The following is a 25082-nucleotide window of genomic DNA, read 5'->3' on the forward strand; positions in this document are numbered from 1 at the left end:
CCCAAACAAACTTATTATTTCAGATTTTCCACTATTTTCCATCATCAACATTCCATATAAACTCAGAAGACTCGTGTAGGTTCACTGGTGGTTCTGGATAGTAAATAAAATGTTTATATTTGTGTTGTAGTCATGGCGACCCCTGGTTCCTATCAGCACCACTGTAAAGACATCTGAACCATTTCACACCAAACCACTCTGAATCTATGTTTACACCACAAACACTGAGTTATGGAGGAATTTTGAAAAATTGGTGGAATTCCCCTTTATACATGCACCTGCACCACCAAAACAAAAAAACAGCAAAACATTTGTTTATATGCTAAAATCTAAGACTGCATAGATTAAAATAAGACAAATTGAGGCATTTCATTTGTAGAAAATAATTTTTAGACAAATTTTGACTTTTTAAAGCACTCAGTCGGTCGGTCGCCCCTTAGACGATACTGAAACAGATTCAAATCATAGAGAAATAAAACAAGAATTTCACTTCTAAGCCTTCAACCCTAAAGCTCACGCCTGAATCTGAAAAGAAGAGCAGTGAAAAACGAAGGCGTTTTGGGAGCATCTTTTCCAATGTATATTTATTTTAAAAGCATGTTCTGTGATGAGGTTTTTCAATGTGTAATCAAGGTTTGTCACAAGATACAGAGGAAAGTGCATCTCTTACAAACAACAACAGGCCAGTACAGCGTAAATGCCGTTTCTCTTTTTTTCCCGTCTTTTTTCTCGTTTTTCTTTTTTTTTCTTCTTTTTTTCCATATATTTCTGTTTAACTTGAGCAACAGGGTGTGCTTGTCTTTAATACAGACAACAGACATCTTCTTCCCAACTTAAATAAAGTCTTTAGATTGTGATTTTTCTCTCTTCAGCAGGGAAACAGAACTGAATTCTAACGGGGGGGCCGGTGATGCTGCTGCGGCCCCCTGGTGTGTGTGTGTACTTTCCTACGAGAGGCATCGGGTCGAGTCTTCACATGTTGGTGCTCATTCGTGTTTGGCTGTTGGCAGGTGTGAGTTCCCCTTGGCTGCCTTCTCTGGGAGGGGACTGTGGGGGCGAAGAGACGAGCACAGTGAGCAGCACAGAAAGCACAGAGACCTTCATCAACTCAGATTAAGGTTTTTAGTGTCTGATGAGATGGACGAGCATGAATGGAACTGAAAATGATGGGCCAACAAACTAAGTGTGATGTATGTAAAAACAGTCCGCATTTATTAAAGGGAAACTCCACCAACTTTTAAAATTTCTCTGCATAATTAACTGGTTAAGATGTAAACAGAGTGGTTTGGTGTGAAACGCTCTGTTCTAGATAATCTTACAGAGTCAGAACTGTTCACAGTGGTGGTGATAGGAACCAGACGTCCACCTCTAAAAGCTCCCTCACAGAAAGTTCCTACATGAAATGGTTATGAATTCACTGCTGATGACTGAGACACTGTTTTATGATAGTTTTAAGAAGATTTTGGCCTAAAATGTCTCAAAATAGTCCCCAAAGAAAACTTATTATTTCAGATTTTCCACTATTTTCCATCATCAACATTCCATATAAACTCAGAAGACTCGTGTAGGTTCACTGGTGGTTCTGGATAGCGAATAAAATGGCTATAACTGTGTTGTAGTCATGGCGACCCCTAGGACCAGATTCACAAAAAGTTCAAGAAAAAAAACTTGCGAAAGTTCTTAAGACTAAGTTTGTTTCATAAGAATGTTCTTAAAAGCTATTCTTAAAAAAAAAAAGTCACAAGTTCTCAAATATTCTCTTACAATAATCTTAATTAGTTCCTTAAGATTTTCTTTAAAAAATTATTGTTTTCTAATGTCAGCTGCATTGCATTTTACCATGTACCCTAAATGACGCAGGAAACATGCTGAATTTGTATTAACTGTTATTTCCGTGATTTAGTTTAGTCCACTGAGAGGAGCAAAATGAGAAAACATCTAAACAAGTGTTAAAAAAAATTTAGCAAACAAAATCTAAAGGTGATGGAGGAAGAAACAGCCAATTCTCCTTAGAAAATACAGCGTGTCCCAAACAAAGTGACCTCATTTCATAGTCTAATAACAGCCAATTCTCCCTCAAATGATCTCAAATTTTAACAAAATGTGTAAAAACTAACCAAGTTTAATTTTTAATGTTTTTCAGGTTGAAGAACGGCGTTCACTAGAAATGAAAAGGCATTTTGTTTGTTAGAATATGCTCAAACACAGTCAAACAAGAGTGTGCAGTGTGCATTTTCGAGAAAATCCAATAAAAATGCACCATTTGGAGACGCAAGACATGCTGCAGCGTTTGGCAGGAGCTGGACTACCGACTTGACGTGTGTCGCGTCACAGGCAGTGCGCATATTGAACATCTGTGAAGCTGTGAAATCGGTTATAAAATCTACATCCCTCTGAACTTCTTGTTCGAATTTTGATAAATAAATCTTGTATTGTTCAACATGAAGCCTGTTTAATTTCGTTTGCCAGGACATGTAGTTACTCAGATATTCACATCTCAAATGATGTCAATTTTTTTGGGACACCCTGTACAATAACTGTGGGGTGACTGTGCAAGGCAAGAGACGAGGATCTCATCAACTCTTACAGCCTAATAGGAGTGAGAGTCTGTCGTACGGTTACGAAAACAAGAACATACTATTTTCACGAATAACACTTACTTACAATTATTCTTAACTATTTTCTTAAGAAGAGAATTCTTAAGAAGTTATATGAAGAATAACATTTCGTGACTTTTTTCTTAAGAATAAAGTTGAGAAAAAAAACACATTTAAGAAGATTTTCATTAAGACACTTTCATGAACCCGACCCCTGGTTCCTGTCACCACCACTGTAAAGAAATCTGAACCATTTCACACCAAAACACTCTGAATCTCTCTGTTTACATCTCAAACACTGAATTATGCAGAAATTTAGAAAAATTGGTGGAATTCCCCTTTTTTAAAGGTTAATAAAAGTTGACTAAAGTTCATAGGATTCACAGAGTTATTCTAACAGACTGTAACACACTATAAGAAAGTGTACGGCTCCTATTTGCTGCACCATAAAAGAAGAAATCACTTGTTGCATAGACAGAACTGTGAATGGTGGCGCTGACAAAGAGTCAGCTATTCTAACAATAAGGCAGAGGAGTTAGACTAGTTTACTAATGTAGTCGTTTAATAATAATCAACAGATCAGTCAGTAACAGAAATAATCATTCGCTGGAACCCTAAATAGTAGTAACACTAATGCACTTAGTCCCTCTCATCTCAGGACACAGTATTTCCTACAAGGCTTAAAAAGGCCTGAATGATGGTGGCTTAATATTAACAACAGCAGTAATACTGATGAAGGGAATATGCCAAAATAAGGGGTAATGTTAAGGCTAATGCTGACGAAGGAGGAAAGGGAGAATAAAGGACGGGCAGAGATGAGTGCAGGGGATTTTGGGTGAGCGATATAGCAAAAAAACAAAAACAAACCCAAACATCCCAATGCTTGAAGACCGTTTTACAGTGCGCACTGTGCATCATGATATTCTGTTTTTCTACAGTTTGTGGACAAAACACACCAACAGAACCGCAGTGCATTTAAAAATGACAAGCTATAAGAAGAAATGAGAAACAAGCTATTAAGTAGTACTAAATTCATTAAATACAATAAATGGCATAATAACCTGCCATCAAATCAGCTACTTCTTACTATGCAGTTACTGTATATTGGGTGTTTACAGGCGAATAAACTGTATAGCGATAATCATATCGCTCACCCTTGGAAGGGACAGAGGGTGGGAGATGTTTAGGACATGGGGGGTGAGGTGAGGGGGAAGCAGGCAGAGCAGAGTGAGGAGACACGTTACCCTGGCGACCCCGTTACCTTGACGTGTATCTGGTTACGCAGCACGGCCGCCCGCAGGATCATGGCTTTGGCTCGTCTCTGGAACTCCTTCCCCATCTGTAGAGATTTCTCAAACGTCGTGCTCCTCTGATCAACGTCACGAGCATACAGGATCTGCATTCACACACACAGAGCGGAGAGACGAGCACAGTCAGCAGATATATATGTATCTATATATCTATATATATATAGGGCAGTAAAAGAGCCGCGCGTTACCGACCCCTGAGCTATCCTGACAATAAAAGTAACTACAATTAGATTTCTGAATAATTAAATGGTTAAGACGTAAACAGAGTCGTTCAGAGTGGTTTGGTGTGAAACACTCTGTTCTAGAGAAACTGACCGAGTCAGAACTGTTCACAGTGGTGGTGATAGGAACCAGACATCCACCTCTAAAAGCTCCCTCATAGAAAGCAAAGATTTTGGTCTAAAGTGTATTCTGTAAATCCATTCAGATTTTCCACTGTTTTCCATCATCAACATTCCATATAAACTCAGAAGACTCGTGTAGGTTCACTGGTGGTTCTGGATAGTAAATAAAATGTCTATATTTGTGTTGTAGTCATGGCGACCCCTGGTTCCTATCACCACCACTGTAAAGACATCTGAACCATTTCACACCAACCCTCTCTGAAGAAATGGTCCACAATTACTTAGTAAAAAAAAATGAAATCTTGTTTCTAAGATGTTAAAATCTTACCTCCTATGAAGGTACCAGCATGTGTGAATGTGTTTTTCTTTTGCTTTTTGCATTTTATATACTTTGAAAATGAAACAGAAGCAACAATGAAAATGCTTCTATTTTGCATGATTTTCTAATAAAATGCAAAGTTTTTCATTACAAATTATATGTTCAGCATATTCAGCATAAGAATTTGAGTAAAAATGAGAATGTTTGAAATTTTAACATGAATTGGTGGTGTGTCCTCTTTTGCTTTAGCCCAGCTTGCACTTGGGTCGGACTCCACAAGTTTGTGAAAAGGTCTCTGATGAGCAGATTAAATCCATCTGAACACGAGCTTCACTGGAAGAGATGAGGCTCAAAAACAAATCAGCCCTTTTTGTGTAATGGACTTTACACAGATCAATTTCACAAATTTGCTTAAATACTTGTTCTTCAGTTTCCTACCTATCTAACTTTTCTTTGTTTTAAAATTTATTTCCAGGTGAAAAGAAAAAATTCCTTTAGTTTATTTAATGTGGTCTCAGACTTTTGTGCCCCCCCCACCCCATGTATGTTAATGTAACTGCCAGGAGATTCAAAGTAATTTCATGGTTGTCTGACTGACAATACCTTGACTGACTGACTCTGTTAAAGAGGGGGGGGGCAAGCAATCGTGAGATGAAAAAGAAAGAAAGACACACTGTGAAAGAAAAAAAACTAAATGCCAGAGCGTTCGCCAAAGTCAGAGGGAAGTCTAAGTGTGTCAGACTTCAGTCCCTGCAGGCCATGGCTATGCAGAGTTCAGGGTTCTACCTCCTTAAATACACCTGATTCATCATCAGTTAAACACACAGGCCTTTAGGAACTTATTTAGGGGAAAGAGTAATATTTGCAGAGCAGATTTTGGATTTTTACCCAATTTTCTCCCCAATTTAGTCATCTCCAATTCCATGAAGCCAGCCACTGCATCTTTTCGAACTGCCGCAACGTCATTGAACAGCCGAACGCGCTCGGAGGAAGGCGCCCACCGCCAGATCTGTTACATCTGCACTGCCAATCATCGCGTTAAGTGATGGGGGAGAAAGGGGGCCATCCTGCCCACCCAGAGAGCGAGGCCAATTGTGCTCTCCTGGACTCCCAGCCACGGATGGCTGTAGTATCACCAGGGATCGAACTCGCGATCTCCTGATGACTGAGCCAATGCTTAGACGGTTGCGCCACTCGGGAGCCCCCTAAGTCAAGGTTTATTTATAGGGCGTTTTTAACAACAGGTGTTGTCACAAAGCAGCTTTACAGAAAAAATCTGGGTCCAAACCCCCATGAGCGTCGCCAATGGCAACAGTGGCAGGAAAATCTCCCTAAGAGCAAGAGGAAGAAACACCGAGAGGAACCAAGACTCAAAAGGGGAACCCATCCTCCTCTGGTCGACACGAGATAGCAAACAATAACAGCAGTGAAGTGCAGTGAGGGGGTGTAGAGTGCGTGCCTTGCTGTGGGAGTCGATGCGAGCGTTGATCAGACCCTCCAGTATCAGCTGAGTCAGCTCATCCTCCAGAGCCGCCACCGTGGTGTTAAAGGCCATGGCCATCTTATTCATGTCCGCAGACACGTAGGGGCTAAAGTACTGCTCAGAGAAAAAGAGAAACAGAAACAGGACAGAGTCGGTCATCATCTGGCACTATCACAGCCTATTACAGTGTATTCTAGCCCAACATATTCTAGCTTATTAAAGCAAGGTAGCTTAGCTGAGACATTTATTCTAATCACATTTCACACAATAGGACACTTAGAAACAGTATTTTTTCATTATTATTTTATTTTGAATTTGAAAGTAGAACAGTTTCCTTTGGACATTCACTAACTGAAATGCATTTTCATGCATGAAATGTATCTGAATATCAATTTACAAATTCAACCAATACTTTATCAGACAAAAATAACTTTTGTTATTATTATTATTTTGCATGCAATGGGGTAGAACAGTTGGAAATTGTCTTATTTGGAAATTAGGCAATTAAAATACATCAGTATATGAAAATATCAAATTTGATGTAATTTTTAGCACAATCTAACTTTGCTTTGCAAATTCTAACCTCTGTCCAAGTTTAAGACACTTCTTATTCTGGTTTGTGCCACATTTTACAAAAAGATACTGTGAATGCGATGATTTTATGATGTTTCACAAACTGCACTGCACTAAAATCCAACTGAACAGGTCTATTTATGCTCTCTTTGTAATCGAACATGCAGCTGGTCAGTGTGCTTTAATTACAGATGACATACACAATCTGAACAGAGAGGCAGAGTGTGAAAACATAATTTATCAGACTAATGACGGTCATACTGTCCACTGCGAAAATAAACCACTTACTGAATGTAACGTAAAATGGCTTTGTAAATTTATAACAGCAGACTTTGTGACTGTTTACTTCACTGAAACAATTACAGAAAAAAGAAAAAAAAAAAAAAGTTAAGGTTAAAATGAGCTGAAGCTGGGCTACAGTATAACGTTCCCGTTTTCCATACCTGAATGAGTGCTCTGTTCCTGATTTGTGTGTACAGTGTTCTTACATGAGGAGCCAGATACATGTCTAGGAGGAGATTATCCTAAAACACAAAGCACAAATAACAGAGAAAACACGGTCAGACAAATAATACGAACGTCACACAAACAAATAAACACAAACAATAAGCGTTCCTCACCTTCATTTCATCCAGCATTTTCAGACAAGACGCGTACTTTGACTCGTAAAACTTGAAGATAATATCGCGGACCTGGGGTTCCAACTCTAAAAATAATTTAAAGGAGCTGGAAAGTAAAGAGAGAGTTTTATCAGCACACAATGCCAGAAATATCCTGAAATTACACAAGAAAGCCTGAATATGGAGTTCACGCCTTTAGAAATCTGAATTTAAATGCAAAAACCTGTGAATATTATGTGAATATTATTTTGAATATGTATGAGCTAAAACTAAATTCTGAACTGAAACTGAATTTTCATTGTTTTTCAAATTTCATTGTGAATTTTCAAGAGAACGATCAACCTAACCAAAACAACTGAACATCTGAAATTAAATTCCTAAACAGCATTTAGTTTTTCTATTAATTAACATTTTCATATTTAAAAAGAACTAAAAACAATGAGATTCATATTCAGATTTTTGCATTTAAATCCAAATGAATGTAACTCTGTACCTGAACGATAAAGTCTATTCATTTACAATATGCACAGGTGGTTTTCTCAAAACCCTTAAAAAAAGATGGTCATTCATGGGTTCTTAGTAAAGATAACAGTTCTATATAGAACCAAGAACACTCAAAGAACCTTTTGCATGATTAAAGGGTTCTTTGCGTGGTGAAATGTGCTGATGGAGAATGTGCTGTAGATGTTATATAGAACCCTTTTCAAAATCCATCAATCTGAAGAACCATTTCATGATGCAAAGACCCATTAATCATGCAAAGGGTTCTTTGAGTGTTCATGGTGATACATAGAACTGTTTTCTTAACTAAGGAACACTTAAAGAACCATCTTTCTTAAGCGTGTACACTGCAATACATGTAGTACATTTTAGATTAGACTAAACAATTATATTTTGGTATGTGACATTTTTGCTAATTGCCTGTAATAAATTTACAGAAAATTACCTGAACAAGTATTTTAATATCCTTGACATGCTGTTCAAAAACACTCTGACTCTCTGATTGAGTTTAATATAATCTTTCCAATGGTAGTAACAGTGAACACCTTCCTCCTACCTGCTGGAGATGACGTTCCGCTGCAGCTCCTGTCGGTCGAACGTAGCCAGGGCGCACAGCCCCCCATAGACCGCTACGTTACTAGGGGAGAGAAGCTACAGGAGCAGGAAAAAATACAGGATTATACACAAGAACGGACACACTGAGCGCTCCTCCATCTGTCTCTCAGTAGGGCTGCAACTAACGATCATTTTCAATGTCGATTAATCTGTTGATTATTTTGATTAATTGATTAGTGGTTTGGTCTTTAAAATGCCAGAAAATTGTGAAAAATGTTGATCAGTGTTTTCCAAAGCCCAAGATGACGTCCTCAAAATATTCAGTTTGATGTCACTCAAGCCAATTAATCGATTATTAAAATAGATGGTGATTAACAGTCGACAACTAATCGATTAACCGATTAATTGTTACAGCTCTATCTCTCAGTATCAGGGACTGGACGCTTCTGATCATGATATCATTAGCCAAAAATGTCAGTTTTCTGCATCATCGAGGAACTATAAGGCATGTAAAATACACTGAGAAAAGGTGAAGTAATGTACACCGAAATTGCTCCACCAGAAGTATCGTTAACTGTTCAAAGATATTTATTTTGATTAAAATGCACATGTATATTTATCATAGCACCAATTATGCAGACGAATGCTTTGCAGGAAGACCACAATGATAGGTTATTTTTTTCCACCAACACTTTTTAAAAAGCTTCTCATTATATATATGATCAAATTATTGACCCTCTGGGGTCAACAAATGCGCCGGTGTGTCAAAGTAGACGTTTCTCTGTGTTTCTATTCATGTCTTTGTGATGATCCAGCTCAGAAATCCAGTTCAAACACTTCCTGAATCTGTACAGTCACCCTTTCCATTCCATCTTATCACGAGATCATACGAGACTCACATCCGGAGTTATGAGCCTATGAAGAGGGGCTGAGATACACGTCATCTGCCTCTCACCGTGTGGAGCTGGTGGATTCGTGTGTCCGTCTACGTTCTGTGTGAAACTGACCAAAGGACACTCTTAGGAAGTCACTAAGGACTGACCATCACGCCGGAAACCCTTCATTCTTCATTCAGTCCACATCGGAGACTCATGTGAAATGGCGTGCAGAGTTTACAGCTGCTGAAGCTGCTGCAGCGGTTTTGGAAAGTGGAACATTTATCTACTATTTTATTCATACATTCTATGGTTTTTGTGATCCTGAGACTTTGTTAAACACATTTCAAGCACCAAAACAATTCGTCCATGTGAGTAAAGCTGTTTTCACATGAGATATTAAGAACTTCTAAAACTGAGACTTTTTTCAGCTTTAGGGCTGAATTATCTCTGTACACAGAGCTACAGGTCAAAAGGGCCTCATTCCAGAGAGAGCTGAGATTGTTCTGAACATTTTGATATATGTGGGTATCATGTGGGTATCTTGTCGTAAGCAAGAGCCTTTAAAGGTCCCAAAGGGTTCAATTCCATTAAATAATGATTATGATGGTATGATTTTCACTGTGTGTTATATAGAGGACGCTCCACACGCTGACGTCACTCTTCGGTAATTTTTCTCTCTTTTCTTTTCTTTGTTGGTTTATTATGTACAATTTTTCCATTTAAATCAACATATTTGTACGTGCATGCTCGGCTACATTGTAAATGAGGGTCACCCTTTATGTATTTCCAGTGAAAATAAAGGTGATTGATCAGTGTGTTATTGTTTATCATTAAAACCAAAACCAATGAAAGTCCCATTCCTGCTCTGCAGTGACCTTTTCCTTGGTGTACTAATGTTGCTAAGTGACAGACAAACCTCAGGGAAGTCGCAGTGGTCAAAAGAGGCCTGCAGGAAGCACTTGGCAGCGGGTTTATACTTTCTTGAGGCGAGCTCTGCCAGTCCTGTGGTGAGAGAGGAAGAGACAGAGACTTTTACTACTGTTCTGCCATCAAATTAAAAGTTTTACCCTAAAATCAACGTCAATAATGTACCATAAATCTGTGGCTCCGTCCGTAACTGCACACAACCACACTAAACAGTAGTACGTGGTTTTGGACACAGCCCACATGACTACAGGCGAATCAGTGAGTCACTATTAAACAACTGCACCAAAACAGTCAAAACAAACAGACTACAGCCCTAACACTTACTCAAATGGCTGGCATGTAGATGGCCGGATTAATAATATAAGCAACAGTGATGTTGCTTAATGCAACATAATAACACAACTAAAACATGATTAAAACAATAGATTTGAAAGAAAAATATCTTTAAAAAATTAAAAACCTAATTATAAATTAAATTAGAATAATTAAAAATCAATTTAAATATTACATAAGGATAAAGTGCCGTTACAGAGAAGAAGAGTTGTGTTTTAAACAGAGCTGAAAGCTCAAACAGGAACGTTTTTAGGCTGATTTTAAAGTGTTCAGTATCAGGGCTCTTCTAATGCTCTCTGTCCACTGGGTCAGTTTAAGAGCAGCATAGTATCTAAACGCTACTTCTCCATGTTTAGTCTTCACCTTTGGCAGGACTGACAGGGGAAGTGCAGCTAAAAGAAGCTTAATTTGTGTGAAAGGCAGAGTTGAACAGCTAGGTTTTCAGTCTATTTTTAAAAACGCTCACAGTCTGAGCATCTCACAGCTTCAGGAAGGTTATTTTAACCGACAGAATGTAAGTAAACAAGGTAAAAGTACCTGCAGCACATTTTAGTTTGGTGAGAACAGCTTGGTTTTGACTATCTCTCTCTCCTCGTTGCTGTGAAAGAGATGCAGAGAGTAGGTTAGAAAATAAACACACGCACACTTAATGGCAGAAATGATGAAGTTACGGACGTCAGCTTGTACCAACCTCTGCTATCTCTGGAGTGGATTCAGCCTTGCTGACATAGCTAAGTACATGGGACCAATTTTGGAGGTAAACACTAACCTGCAGAGGATCAGGGACCTTCAATTAGTCAGGAGAACACAGGTGAATAAACAGATACACTGATAACAGAGCTAGGGATGCATCGATACCGACACGGCTGTCGGTTATTGGGCCGATACCGACATTCCGATACCACCTGATACCATGTGAGCCAAGTGTAGCTGCAGTGCTAACAAACAAACGCAGTAAAGGAGGCTCTGCTCACACAGAGAAGAGTTACTGAAGCTGTGACAGACGGACACAAAGTTGTCGGTCACTTTAAACCAGAGGTCACTAATAGGCGGACCGCGGTCCGAGTCCGGACCCAGACGCTGTCCTACGCGGACCTAGACCTATAACCGATAAACTATGGAGAATTATTTAATTTTGACGGTGTGGTCCTGTTTTAATCAGCGTAACGTTTCTAGCCTTTACAGTAGCTTTAGCGACCCAGGAGACTCACAGACCAATCGCATGCGTGGTAAAAATCACACATGATGCTACTCAGCCAATCAGATCTGTGCATTACGATGAGCACTGAGACTCGAATGAGTGACACACACACACAGGGGAGGGACGAGGCGAGACACAGCAGTAGGAGGAGAAAGTGAGTCAGAGGGAAGTTATTTCACATGTTTTGCTCTAAAACAATAAATGTTGTTGAAATATGACTGAATTGGACTTTATTTGATTTGATATTCAGTTGTTGACTGTATAAGATGTTGATATACCTACTAGGCTACTTCAGTAAACAGTATATGGCACTGAATCATGATGCAAGTTAGACATTATGATTCCGGACCTTTGCTCAAGGAAACTTTCTTTGACTGGACCTTACTGAATTTTAATTAAAGACCTCTGCTTTAAACTTTCTGCCTTGGTAGATTCCCACCAGGAATAGATTTTAGCTCGTTTTAAACACACAATCACAGCCGCGTCCACAATACAGGTGGAGACACGCAGGGTCTAGAGGACAGTCAGCTACAGCTCAACCAGCCAGAAAGACTCAGAGAACACAAACTCCACATGTGAGCTCCTCGGATATGTTAGCCTCGGATGCGATTCCTGCTGTCGCTGTGCTGCTGCTGAAAGAGACAGATGAGGATCAAAACTATGAAAGCTACTTTACTCACAGCTGTACAGAAGAGCTTTTCTGACTGTGAACTAAACCTCCACTGCAGCGCTGCTCGTTTAGAGATAACTAATGTAGCACAGCTAGCTAACGCACTTCATTTACAATGATTTAACTGTTAGGCCCGAAACGTACTTCATGCAAGAACGAGAACGCAGACGCTTCACAGACGGGGTTTCGCGCGCAGCTGCACGAGCTGTATTCTGAGCATTACAGCAGGGGGCACTATAACAAAAGCCAAGCCTGTCCAATAACTCATTTACACTAACAGCTACTTTATTCTAAGTAGGTTACTCAGTATGGTATCGGACACTGTATCGGTGAGTACTAAAAATATGTACTCGTACTTAGTCTGGGGGGAAAAAAAAATAAAAAATTGGTATGGTATCGATGCATCCCTAAACAGAAACACACTCTGGAAAAGAATGTATGGAAGAAGAGATGATCTCAAAATTCAGTATAAGTCAATTAGGGCATATTTTAATGGATCAGCATTAGCTGTATTAATTACATACTTGTTGGTAAAAGTAAACTCAAAGACAAGAAAGGAAGTAGACAACTTTGTTCATATTGGAGCAACCTGAAATTCTTGACACTAAACTGGACTCTAAACATCCCAAAAGAGCCTCAGCAGTAACAGGCAAACAAACAGCAAAGTGTCATGCCTGTGCGCTCACCTTGATTACATTAAGACACATGTTGATGACATGCTTGGCGCTAGTGCAGTAGTCTCTGGCTCGGGAGTAGCACTTCAGGGCGTTGCTGAGGTCACCGCAGTCCAGGTAATGATCTCCCAGGTCATCGTGACCCCTCCTAAAACATCACAGAGCTTCAGTTTAACTGATTCACATCTGCTAACAACAGCAATACCAACCAGACTTTAGATCAGGGATTCCTAACGTGAGGCCTGAGGCCCAGCAGTGTGCAGTTTTACCAATGCGCCACAAATAAACACAAATAATGTGACGTACAGAGTGCAAACCATGCAAACACTAAACCTTTAGCTGAGTGCCTGAGTCAGGGATATTTCGGTCATGTTTCAGATGAAAATGGTCACCTCCTGCTGTCTAGTCCACTTCATCTGAAGTAGAACACTGTTTCCAAGGCAGCAGACATAAAGGAGCAGCTGGACTTTTTGGTTTAGCATTAGCCTAATATGGACACTAGAGCGACGAGGCCTAGCTGAGGAGCCACATTACCCGTTCAGCCATAAGAGAAGGCGTCACGGCCTCACAGTCTTGTCCGCACAACAAGCTGTGGAGCTTTTGGCACTGACAGTGCCAATAACTGTAATAGTGTCCAAATTCCAGCATCGCTGATGGTGGTGGGGGGGGGGCAACTATACAACATGCATGTATGAGACAAATCCCTTCGAAATTCGATTAAACTAAAGTTAGCACCTACTATATAGGTGCACTGTGTAGTTCTACAGTTGTCCATCTGTTTCTCTGCATGCTTTGCAACACACACTAACACACCACCACCACGTCAGTGTTACTGCAGTGCTGAGAATGATCCACCACCCAAATAGTACCTGCTCTGTGAGGGTCCATGGGGGTCCTGACCACTGAAGAACAGGGTAAAAGGGGGCTAACAAAGTATGCAGAGAAACAGATGGACTACAGTCTGTAACTGTAGAACTACAAAGTGTACCTATATAGTAAGTGGAGCTGATAAAATGGACAATGAGCGTAGAAACAAGGAGGTGGTCATAATGTTGTAGGCTGAATAGGCATGCACAGATTTTCATGACATGAACAATAAAAATGGCCTGTTTTTGCAACTAAGATTCCACATATGGACCGTTTTCCATGATATGGGCTCTTTAAAAGTCCTTAACGCACCCTACTGCAGGGCTCCAGACAGTGACTAAAATCCAGTTCTGACAGGATAACTATCACACTTCATAACCCTAAACAGGTGTATCAGAGCTGGGATACAAATCATGGCAGTAAGAACACTGTCCTAACTCTGTGTCTGAGAATCGGTGCTCGTATCAGAGAAAACTGTACCTAATGCTTTCTTTGATGGAGTTTCCCTTGTAGTTCTTTAAGTCGGTGTCCAGTTTCTCCAGTTTGAGCAGGGCTTTTTTCCTGGTCGACTCTGCCCAAGCTGTGTCGAAGGGAGGGGGCTCTGCCGCCCCCTCTGGAACCGCATCCGGGACCCCCTGCACTTCCCTGCGGAAACACAAGCATTTCAGATGCACACACAGAAGAGAAAACAGAAACACACAAATCTGCTCTTTAACCCTACAAAGTATAATTTATTCTGAATAAACTTAAAAATAATAACAAAATTCAAAGTTAATTCTGTTACTGTTTTAACTGTTATAAATTTGCCCTGACATTTAAGCACTTAACTAAAATCTTAACTAATAAATACTGTATAAAGTCATTTTAAAGGCCCACATCCTACCTTTTTATTGTACTTTATTTTTTCCTTTGACCTCCACTACACGCTTTAAATGATAAACGGTTCTTCAAGGGTTCTTTATTAAAGAAAATGGTTCTATTTAAAACCATTAACATTTAAAGAGCCCTTTGCATGATTAAAGGGTTCTTTGCATCTTTAGTGTTTTTCAGATCGATAGATAACGTGTTTTGAATGGTTCAAAAAGGGTTCTTGAATTGTTACAAGTCTGACATCGTAACAATAGAAGAACGCTTTTTGGTGATATGGACCATGCATCATGCAGAAAACCCTTTAATCGTGCAAAGGGTTCTTTGAAGGTTCCGTAAAGAATCCCTTTCTTTACTAAAAAAAAACCCTTGAAGAACCACCTTTTTATGAGTTATCCAACCTTTCTTCAACCCCTTACAATTAAACTGGTTTTGATTTTGTTGTTCTACTATGTAAAATGAGCTTGTTTGTGATTGTCTGTCCTGTATGCTGCCTCGTTCACAAAGCAGTTCAAGCTGAAACTCTCCTTATAATTTCAGCGTGAGTGGGTGGACTGTATGTACTGGGGAGTGAATGATATATTTTGAAGCTTTCACAACATTTACTTATACCTTTAAACACCCTTTATTTAAAAAAGTGAGGGTTTTCCCATGATATGGGCTCTTTAAGAGACTGACATTGTTTTTATAAGGTTTGGTGACAAACAGAGAACGATACAGATTCCATAATGCAATAAGGCATCATTTTTAAACAGCTTATAAAACCTACTGTCACGACAAATCAGTTAAATGGCTAGTATATAGTGCTAACACACACAGTAGCTTACAGTAGTTTGCAATGAAATTGTATCATTAAAAATAAAAGTAAGAATAAATATATAAGGTTAAATATATGACATTTTACACATTAATACAGCAGCAAAAAACTATTTTCTATGTAAACACAAAGTGAAGTAACGGAAAGAAGCTGGTGAAAAAGAAGCTGACTTCAGCTTCATAGAGTTCTGAAATGCATGAAAACGGATGAGGAGGTCGCTCCTGCTGGACAGGTAGGCAACATTAACTCATCTTTGCTGTTTCACAGAATCAGCAGGTCAGTACTGTTTCATCCAGTTGGTTAACATTTGTGATAGCAACTGGTTAGTTTTACATCAGCAACTGCAGTGCTAGTTCGCTAACTCACAGCCTAGCCACCGTTACCGGCTGGGTAATTGTTTGCTCTAACGTTATATCTTGATATTTGTCTATGAATTTGGGGGGCAGAGTTTCTGAAGAAGCACTGAAGGGAGGGGTGTATGTTTTGCTGTTGAGTTCATGTATCAACAATCGTTCCATGGAATCGCACAGTGTGCCTTTAAAAACAAAGTTGATATTCATAAAATAGATAAAAAATAAACAACATCACCTGCTTTAAATACCATAAATAAAAGCAAGTATTTTAATAAAAATATAACCTATATTCAAGATATCTAAACTAACTAGGTGTTCAGTGTAGAAGAAAAGTTAAAGAAAGAATTTAAATGATTTACAGGAGCTGCTCTTGCCTTGTGGCTTCAGTGAGTTTGCGATGGATCTCTTCATAAACGTCAACATTAAAGGTTCTTTGGACGAAAGACAAGGCCATCTTCAGGGCTTCCACTCGTAACTGGGGGCAGTGATCAGCGATAAACTGCAGCCGCTCGATCCTCATCAGTCCGCTGTAGCTGGAGGCGTACTGCTCCAGATCCTGTAAGAGGAGGGGGGAGAAAAAAATGAAAAAAATAAAAAAAAAAATCAGTCTGAAAATCTAGACCTCATTTCAATGAGCAGGCGACAGTGAGGAGCGGACTATTCAAACAGAACGCACTCAGCCTTAGCCAGGTTAGTCTCAGTGAGCTAATTAGCTAGCTTTGCAAACTTTGCAACACAAAATGTTTTTTTAAGAAGTTTGAGCAGAACATTTCACTTTGTCTGGCTTTTTTCAAGCTTTCCGTCTTGTTATTGTTAGCCGTGTAGTCTTTAACATGCTAACGAGCCAACTAAACACTTAAAAAAAGACGTTTTTTCAAGGGTTCTTTAGTAAAGAAAATGGTTCTATACAGAACCATGAACAATCAAAGAACCCATTGCATGATTAAAGGGTTCTTTGCATTGTGAATGGTTCTTCAGGTTGACAGAGAATGTGCTGTATATAAAAAGCTTAAGTGTTCGAGCCTGAAGCAAAAACAGCCTTATCTCAATGGTTTCAGTGGTTTGTCAGCTGACGATGAGCAGAGAAAAATGGGAAAAATCAGCAGGGAGCAGATTTTCGTTTAATGAAGCCGGTGTTTGTGTGAAACGTCTACAGTAGCGGTACAGACCCTGACGGCGCCCCCTGCTGGAATGTGAGTGTGTTTAGCTTTTTGCCACTCAGTTTATTGTTAGCGAGCTGTTTCAACATCTTCGCAACTATGACAAAGATAAAGTGACACGCTGCGAGATGAAGTGGTACGAATGCCTGTACTGTCCGTAAGGTAATAGTGGAACTTGTTTTACCCAGCGTTTACGCCAGGGCTCGCAACCTAAATGTTAAGAATAGCCATTTTGTCCTTTCAACAATAATCTAACCACAACATTTTATATCCAATTTACCAGCTTGGCTGTAAATATGACTCAGTATGTGCTGATGAACTAGTATAGGCTAAAAATATAATATACACGAAAACACAGACGTACTTTGCTCCGCTTTTAGCTTTAGCTCAGCTATAGCTGCTTTTCTTGCATCTCCAGCAGGAAACAAGAAAAAAGAAGAAGTACAAGCAGTTTTTGTAAAATGTCTCTCAAAGTTTGACTGTTTACAAGGCTGAAGTCGCTTCTCATTCACCAGCTTCCTGTTTTTCCTGTTCCATGTATGTAATGAAAGAATGTAACTGCTGCACTATTTAAGGTGGAACGGGAAACTGACTTCAGCTTCGCGACTTTTTGGCGTTTGTCAGTTTCTCATTGCAGATTAAACGTACCAGGAAACCAGCTCAACTGATTATAAACACAAGTCCATTCGTCTCCAAATTATCGATGTTCGTAAAATCTTAAATCCGTCTCTTTGCCTTTTCGTTATCTACTAGCTAGGCGAGACTGTGAGACTGCGTTTTAGGGTTAAACGTTGGTGAATTAGCAGTTCTACATTAACTCCAGAGTTTAAGACCATTTACTGTTAAACTGTGTTGAACGATCAGCAGAGCTTTATTTTACTGTAAAGGAGGATTATTTTATTTTTACCTACTAATCTGATTCAGCTGTGGAGCCACAACAGGGACAGTAAAAGAGCCGCATGTTGCTGACCGCTGGTGTATGCACCTCTCTCTCATGTGAAAAGGCCTATTGTTTAAAGTAATGTATTTAGTTTGCCTAGCCATCCGATTGGTCAAAGGAGGAATCCTCAGACCACCACGACAGCTTCTAGCTGTTAAAAATATGATTTATAAACTGGATTTTTTTTTATCATTCTAGCCATTTTTACAGAAACAAGTCAAAACAAACTTGAGTATTTGACAATAAAACAATTATTTTCAATTATTTCTCTCAACCAGTAGTGTGGCGCACTAGCACTACAAGAACCAGATTAACACTGACCAATCAGACAAAGTGAACTTGGTTTTGTCTGTATGCAATGAGTGCAGACCTGCATAGCTCACTCTAGATAAAACGGATCAATAACAGTGTTTATAATGTCATAACATGAGTGACTGGGCAAAAATCTAAAATCCTGATACTTCAAGAAATTGGTATGTCACAATATTTTAAAAATACCAAAACTGTGAACATAATGATTTCTATTAAATATTTGGCACTAAATCCAGTTAAACAGGACTAATTTTGCTCTCTTTATATATAAACATGCAGTCGGTCAGGGTCTATGATATACATGACGATATACATGATACGTTCAGAAAAGCATTTTGTATTATTTTGTGACATAATTTATCATGATAACGACATATATTGTCATATTGCCCAGCCCTACCTTGACTATGTCCTTTCTCCAATATGTGGTGCAACCTTTTCACAGGGCTTTAATTCTCCATATAATTCTACATATAAGTCAGTACAGTTTACAAAAATATTTTGAAAGGGAATGGATGTCATTGGATGCTGTTGTAAACAGATCAGAGGGAAATTACAAGTAATTTCTCTTCACATTAGACTGTCACAGATATTAGAAGCCTGTTTAAGCCAACATAAAATCCAAACGCTCCACTGCAGCACAGCAAAGGGATCAACAGTTTATCATGTGTTCTGTACCGTCTGTCTACTTCTATTTAAAATAAACCTAAAGTAACCTAAATAAGCCCCAACGAAAAGGCATTATGTGTCAGGTTCAGTTGATGCGGAATACGTACCAGGGTTGGATTTTCCACAACATAATTGGTGTCAGGTGCATTCTGCTGGTCTTCCTGAGGGTCAGCATCTATCTGCATGGGCTCCACTGACCCCTGTGTATGAAAGAATCGCTGTGGTTAACTTCAGCAAAAAAGATCTATGCATTTTGCACGTGGTTCTCTAAACTCGACTAAAAACAAAATCAAATATTTATCTGAAAACTGCAAGGAGATCAAAATAGGATGCTCTGTGCAAAGAAATGAAATCCATATTTTATTTTAAAAAGTCTTGGGTTGGTGAATTTCAGTAGAAACCATTCGCTTCCACGTGTTGGAGAGGTGCAGGCACACTAGAGGTGAATCTCTGCTCTCAAAATTATTTAATCAGATTCATTATGATTCATTAGGAAATGATTCAGCGCATCACGAAATCTCGATTCAATTACTTTATGATGAATCGTTACTATATATTTTTAAATTGCACTGACTTAACTTAATACATTCTGCATGTCGCTGCTGCCGGAAAAAAACCTTGTATCTCCATTTTTGCCGTTTTTCAGTTTTAGACATAATTTGAAAATGCCTGTTGTCGTTTACGCTGTGTGTAAATTTCATGAAAAGACCAAAAGAAATGGCCCAAAAATGCTTTGGGGGGGGGGACATCTGGTTCCATTGACTTACATTAAAAGTAGGTTTTTTCTCTCTCCTGTAAAGTTACCATTTTGGAGATACAAGGTTTTCTTCCAACAGCAGCAATATATTTCTATTCCGTCAGAACAGAAATCACATGGTACGAAAGCATTTTTCCAGATATGTCAAATATGATGCCCTGTGCAAAGAAATGAAATCCGTATTTTATTTTAAGAAGTCTTGGGTTGGTGAATTTCAGTGAATTTCCCATGTGGTGGAGAGATGCAGGCACAATAGAGGTGAATCTCTGCTCTCAAAATGATTTAATTAGATTTTGATTTATTAGGAAATGATTCAGTGAATCATGAAATCTCAGATTTCACCACGGTTAAATTACTTTGGGATGAACCATAACTACATATTTGTAAACTACATTAAATATCACTAAACTTAAGTAATACATTCTGCATGCATTTCTATTCTGTTAGAACAGAATTCACATGGTATGAAAGCATTTTTTCCAGACATGTCAATTCATACAGGATTAATATAACCTGTGGTTATTTCTACAGCCTGCTTTATATCACAGGATTTATATAACCAGGACAAGGTATTCACAAAGCTTCTCAGGGTATGAGCACTGATCTAGGGTCAGAACCCTTTCTTATTTACTATGACTTCACTGTTATTACCTTTTAGGCATGTGTAAATGGAGTAGCCGCACCTACTGCTGTAATTTAAACCGGGATTTCTTATGCTGTGTGAATCATTAATATTACAGACGTCCTGTGGTAAGATTACATCAGCCCACCCTCCCCAATAATACCTTACATAGTAGCTGATATGTAAACAATTTTTATGTTTTAGTATTTTATTTTGGGCCAAAAACAGGCACAATCTGATTTTCCCAGTTTTCTCCCCAATTCAGTCACATCCAATTGCACCCACTAGTTAGGACCCCCCCTCACACGATACCACCAGTGCTAGGAGGAACACAGGCTTCCTCTGAGTCCTGTGAAGCTCCACCGCATCTTTTCGAACTGCGGCAAATGCCACATCATTGGACAGCTGAATGCGTTCGGAGGAGACGCTAACCGCCAGTTCTGTTGGGAGACGGGGGGCCATCCTGCCCACCCAGAGAGAGCGAGGACAACTGTGCCGTCTTGGACTCCCGGCCACGGACGGCTGTAGCATCACCAGGAACCGACCTTACGATCTCCTGATGATGGGGCCAACGCTTAGAACAGGCACATACTTTAATAAATACCATTATAAATCTTTATAAGTAGTTAAATATAAATATATATCTATATATATATATATATAGATCTATTTAACTATATAATATAAGCTTCCACAACTGACCCCTTGAATGACCACCTTTTGGTGTGTTCTTACAGCCCTAGCACACAGATAATCCAGAAGCACTGAATCTCAGAATTCCCTCAGCAGGCTGCTCTGACTACCCTCCCTACTCTCTCTCTCTCTGTGTTTACCTCCAGGACGAGCGAGCACACCGACAGGCACGAGCTGAGAGCATAGTCGCCCACGGTGAAAGCCACGAGCAGGTCAGACCTGCTGCTGCGGGGCGTGCACTGAAGCTCTGTCTGAGAGGATGACGCTGAACTATCACTGAGCCTGTCCTGAACCTGCCCTGACAGAGAGCCGTCCTGGAAGAGGGGAGAGCACGTTCATAAAAGACAAGCAGTGTGTTTACATACACACTAACGACACCATCGTTCTTCATGATCATTCAAGCTCTGTGAGAAATCTTATAATCTTATTCCTATTATCAGCTTCCATACAGTTCAGGATTGCAAGCAACAGATTTGCAGTGTTAAAAATGTTGCTACAGAGTCTAATTATGCACTAAACAGATCTGGGGGGCATTTCACAAAGCGGGATTTTCTCAGTCAGCCAGAAAACTTAAGCCCAAAGACGAGGACTGTCTAGTAAGAATGTCCGGCTGGACAGGCTTGACTTTGGGATTATCTGGCTAAACTGAGAAGCCCTGCTTTGTGAAATTCCCCACTGGTTCAGCTCAGAAAAACAAGAAAAAGACAGCACAGAAGCAAAAAAGCGATCTGACACTGATGTTTGCGTAGTTTTAGGTATCAAAAACAGTCGTAATTTATTTTCACATGATCTCTCTTGACGCCTGGCTGCTTTTGTGACTGTGCCTTTAAGACCTACATATGTAAATAAGATATGATCGGCTGCTTGCATTGCACCTCATTCAAATATTCACAGTACAGGGTGAAACACTCCTTATAATTTACATAATTTACAAAATACAGTATGAGTGGGCGGAGCTAAACAGCTGTAGGCCGAGCAGATGAATGTGCTGGTTTTTGTGACATCACAGTTCAATGTTTACATACCAGTGTTCCAAAAAAAGGAAAAAGAGATTTTAAATTACATGAGCCCTTTAATTATAAACTACTGTATATTTTTTTCCATATACTGGCAGTACAGTTTAAATTTCGGTACTTTAATTTTTCAGATATTTTCAAAATTGTATTTAAACTGTTACATCTCTGATGAAGGCACCTGGATTTCAGGTCAACAATAAGAGTCATTCATCGCATGTAAACTGTTAATCTGGTATTTTTCATTCTGTTACATATGCAGAACCAGACTTACTCCAACACAGCAACAAATAAAAGCATTTAAGCAGTTTAGAACCATAAAAACATAAACTGTGTCAGTAAATAACTACAGGTTGAACAGAAAACTGCAGCAAGAAAGTTGAATTTTACATCATGTGCTTCTTCTTCGGGGTGTTAATTAAAAGAGCAGGGAAGCTACAGTCGACCCGAAGATGTTATGTATTTAGTAAAAAAATACCATTGTAGACCGACTCATGGAAACCTGGAGTTCTCTCATTACCAGATTTCTCAGGTTCTTGTAAACATGTTAACTCATTCCTGTCAAATTCAGATTTTCTCCAGTTGTCACAATATTTTGTGCATGTAAACAAACAAAGTGGGCGTGGGCCTGGACCACACTCACTGACAGCCACCTTCACCACCTGGGCAGAAGAGAAAACTCACAACGAGTGACGATAGAACCGCCGCATGTCCTGCAGTGTTGAGCACAAGCTTACTACAGTAGATCAACACACAACAGCTCAGACTGTGAAACTCAATGGGAGCAATAAACAAACTGCTAGTAACTATTACAGCTTTGGGGGGCTTGTTTTGAATTCAGAAACACAAAATAGTCAGATTATACCTCAAAATGAAGACATGTTAAAAACAGCCAGAGGTCTCGAAGATTTATAAGACACAAGACGGTCCCCAACATCACATAAGGCTGCTACTATAAGCACTATTGGATCAGAATAAAGCTCTGCTAGTGAGAAAACTAAACTGGTTTAACCTTTAAGCACTACATCCGCACTAAATGAGCCGATTAGGTGCATCAGGCATCTTCTGAAACACTACACCCTCAACATCTCACTATACACAAATCAGCTATAACATTAAACAGACCTCCCCGTTTCTCCACTCAGTGTCCATTTTATCAGCTCCACTGACCATATAGTTTCACTCTGTAGTTCTACAGTTACAGACTGTAGTCCATCTGTTTCTCTGCATACTTTGTTACCCTGTTCTTCAGTGTTCAGGACCCCCATGGACCCTCACAGAGCAGGTACTATTTGGGTGGTGGATCATTCTCAGCACTGCAGTAACACTGACGTGGTGGTGGTGTGTTGCGCTGGTACGAGTGGATCAGACACAGCAGTGCTGCTGGAGTTTTTAAACACCTCAGCGTTACTGCTGGACTGAGAACCAAAAACATCCAGCCGACAGCGTCCTGTGGGCAGCTTCCTGTGACCACTGATGCAGGACTAGAGGATGACCGACACAAACTGTGCAGCAGCAGATGAGCTATCGTCTCTGACTTTACATCTACAAGGTGGACCGACGAGGTAGGAGTGTCTAATAGAGTGGACAGTGAGTGGACACAGTGTTTAAAAACTCTAGCAGCACTGCTGTGTCTGATCCACTCAGACCAGCACAACACACACTAACACACCACCACCACGTCAGTGTTACTGCAGTGCTGAGATTGATCCACCACCCAAATAGTACCTGCTCTGTGAGGGTCCATGGGGGTCCTGACCACTGAAGAACAGGGTAACAAAGTATGCAGAGAAACAGACGGACTACAGTCTATATGGTCAGTGGAGCTGATAAGGTGGACAGTGAGTGCAGAAAGAAAAAGGCGGTTTCAATGTTATGGCTGATCGGTGTAAACATGAACGCCAGCACTGTTTTGCTAAAGGCGAAATGGGTGAATAACAAACCAGCGATGAGAAAAACGACAGTTTAAATCCTACCCGGTCTGACAAACGCATCGAGACGGGAGCTGGAGCTGTTTGTGGAGTCGAGTTTAATCCAAGTTAAGGTTTTAAATTCCTTTAGCGAGCTAAAGCAACAGAGCTAACTGAGCCAACAGCTGACATTCCGGTAAAAGTTTCCATCTCTGAGACACAAAACGGCTCGAAACGGTCCATAGCTGAGGCTAGCGTCTCACCCGAACTTTCCGTTCCACCTTAAATGGTGCAGCAGTTACATTCCGGCGCCTCAGAGGACAGAATGTAACTGCTGCACCTTTTAAGGTGGAACGGAAAACGCGAATAAGAAGCTAGCCTCAGTCTCAACAGAAACGTCTTAAAACGATGAAAATAAGACTTACAGCGTTTATTAAGTCGTATGGTTAACGTGTACACCGCAACACCGCGGCGTTAGGTACCGCGGCGGCCGGGAAAAGCCGCGGCGAAGTTGAATAAGTACGGAAAACGGAGCTACAGCTAAAGCTAAAGCTAACGCTAGAGGCCCGTGTTAGCATGACAGCTAAGCTAACACACCGTGACTCTGAGGAAATAAAGCAGCCCGAGTTAAACCCCTGCGGCGGGGCTGCAGCGCTGCGCTCCCCGGCTCCGCTGCGCTCGGAGCCGGTTTATTTTTCGGAGGCGGTTCGGCAGTTTTCGCACCTGAAAGTTGAAGACCTGCACGGGCAGAGGCATCTTCACCGCACGGCGCGAGAACACATCCGGGGCGCGAGTCAGGCAGCGCGCGAGCACGAGCACGCTAGCGGCGGGGCCGGGCCGGGCTCGCGTGACGTCAGAGCCGCGCGTGCCTGGCCGCGCTCGCAGGGACCGATTAAAAAAAGAATTATTGATTATTATAATTATTTTTTTTTTTACTGTAAATCAACGGTTAGTCATCTTCAACACACACAGCCCGCTTATGTGAGAAAGGTGTCCAGAAGCGTCCAGACCGCCCTCGTAATGATGAGTGAATTAGGCGGCTTTAAAGGGGGAGTCCACCAATTTTTCAAAATTTTTACGCTATTAAATGGTTAAGATGTAAACAAAGTGTCAACAA

At 40.2% G+C, this 25082-nt stretch overlaps 1 protein-coding gene across 4 annotated transcripts; it reads right to left on the reverse strand.

The window, feature by feature from the left end:
• Positions 1 to 556: 556 nt before the first annotated feature.
• gps1 (G protein pathway suppressor 1) lies at positions 557 to 24781 on the reverse strand. Of its 4 annotated transcripts, none has more exons than XM_036589355.1 (14): positions 24689 to 24781; positions 19078 to 19170; positions 16264 to 16445; positions 14333 to 14497; positions 12998 to 13133; positions 11132 to 11209; positions 10978 to 11038; positions 10097 to 10182; positions 8304 to 8398; positions 7247 to 7352; positions 7070 to 7150; positions 6030 to 6167; positions 3859 to 3993; positions 557 to 1047 (listed from the first exon to the last, which is right to left on the reverse strand). In XM_036589355.1, the coding sequence occupies exons 1-14, from the start codon at positions 24719 to 24721 to the stop codon at positions 973 to 975; spliced, it is 1464 nt and encodes a 487-aa protein (XP_036445248.1). In that variant the 5' UTR covers positions 24722 to 24781; the 3' UTR covers positions 557 to 972. The 4 variants fall into 4 exon arrangements, with proteins under 4 accessions (XP_036445248.1, XP_036445247.1, XP_036445246.1 ...); XM_036589354.1 differs by having other exon boundaries at positions 3842 to 3993; XM_036589353.1 differs by having other exon boundaries at positions 16249 to 16445.
• Positions 24782 to 25082: the final 301 nt, after the last annotated feature.

The sequence above is a fragment of the Colossoma macropomum genome, unplaced genomic scaffold, assembly GCF_904425465.1.
Source record: "Colossoma macropomum unplaced genomic scaffold, Colossoma_macropomum, whole genome shotgun sequence".
Lineage (NCBI taxonomy): Eukaryota > Metazoa > Chordata > Actinopteri > Characiformes > Serrasalmidae > Colossoma > Colossoma macropomum.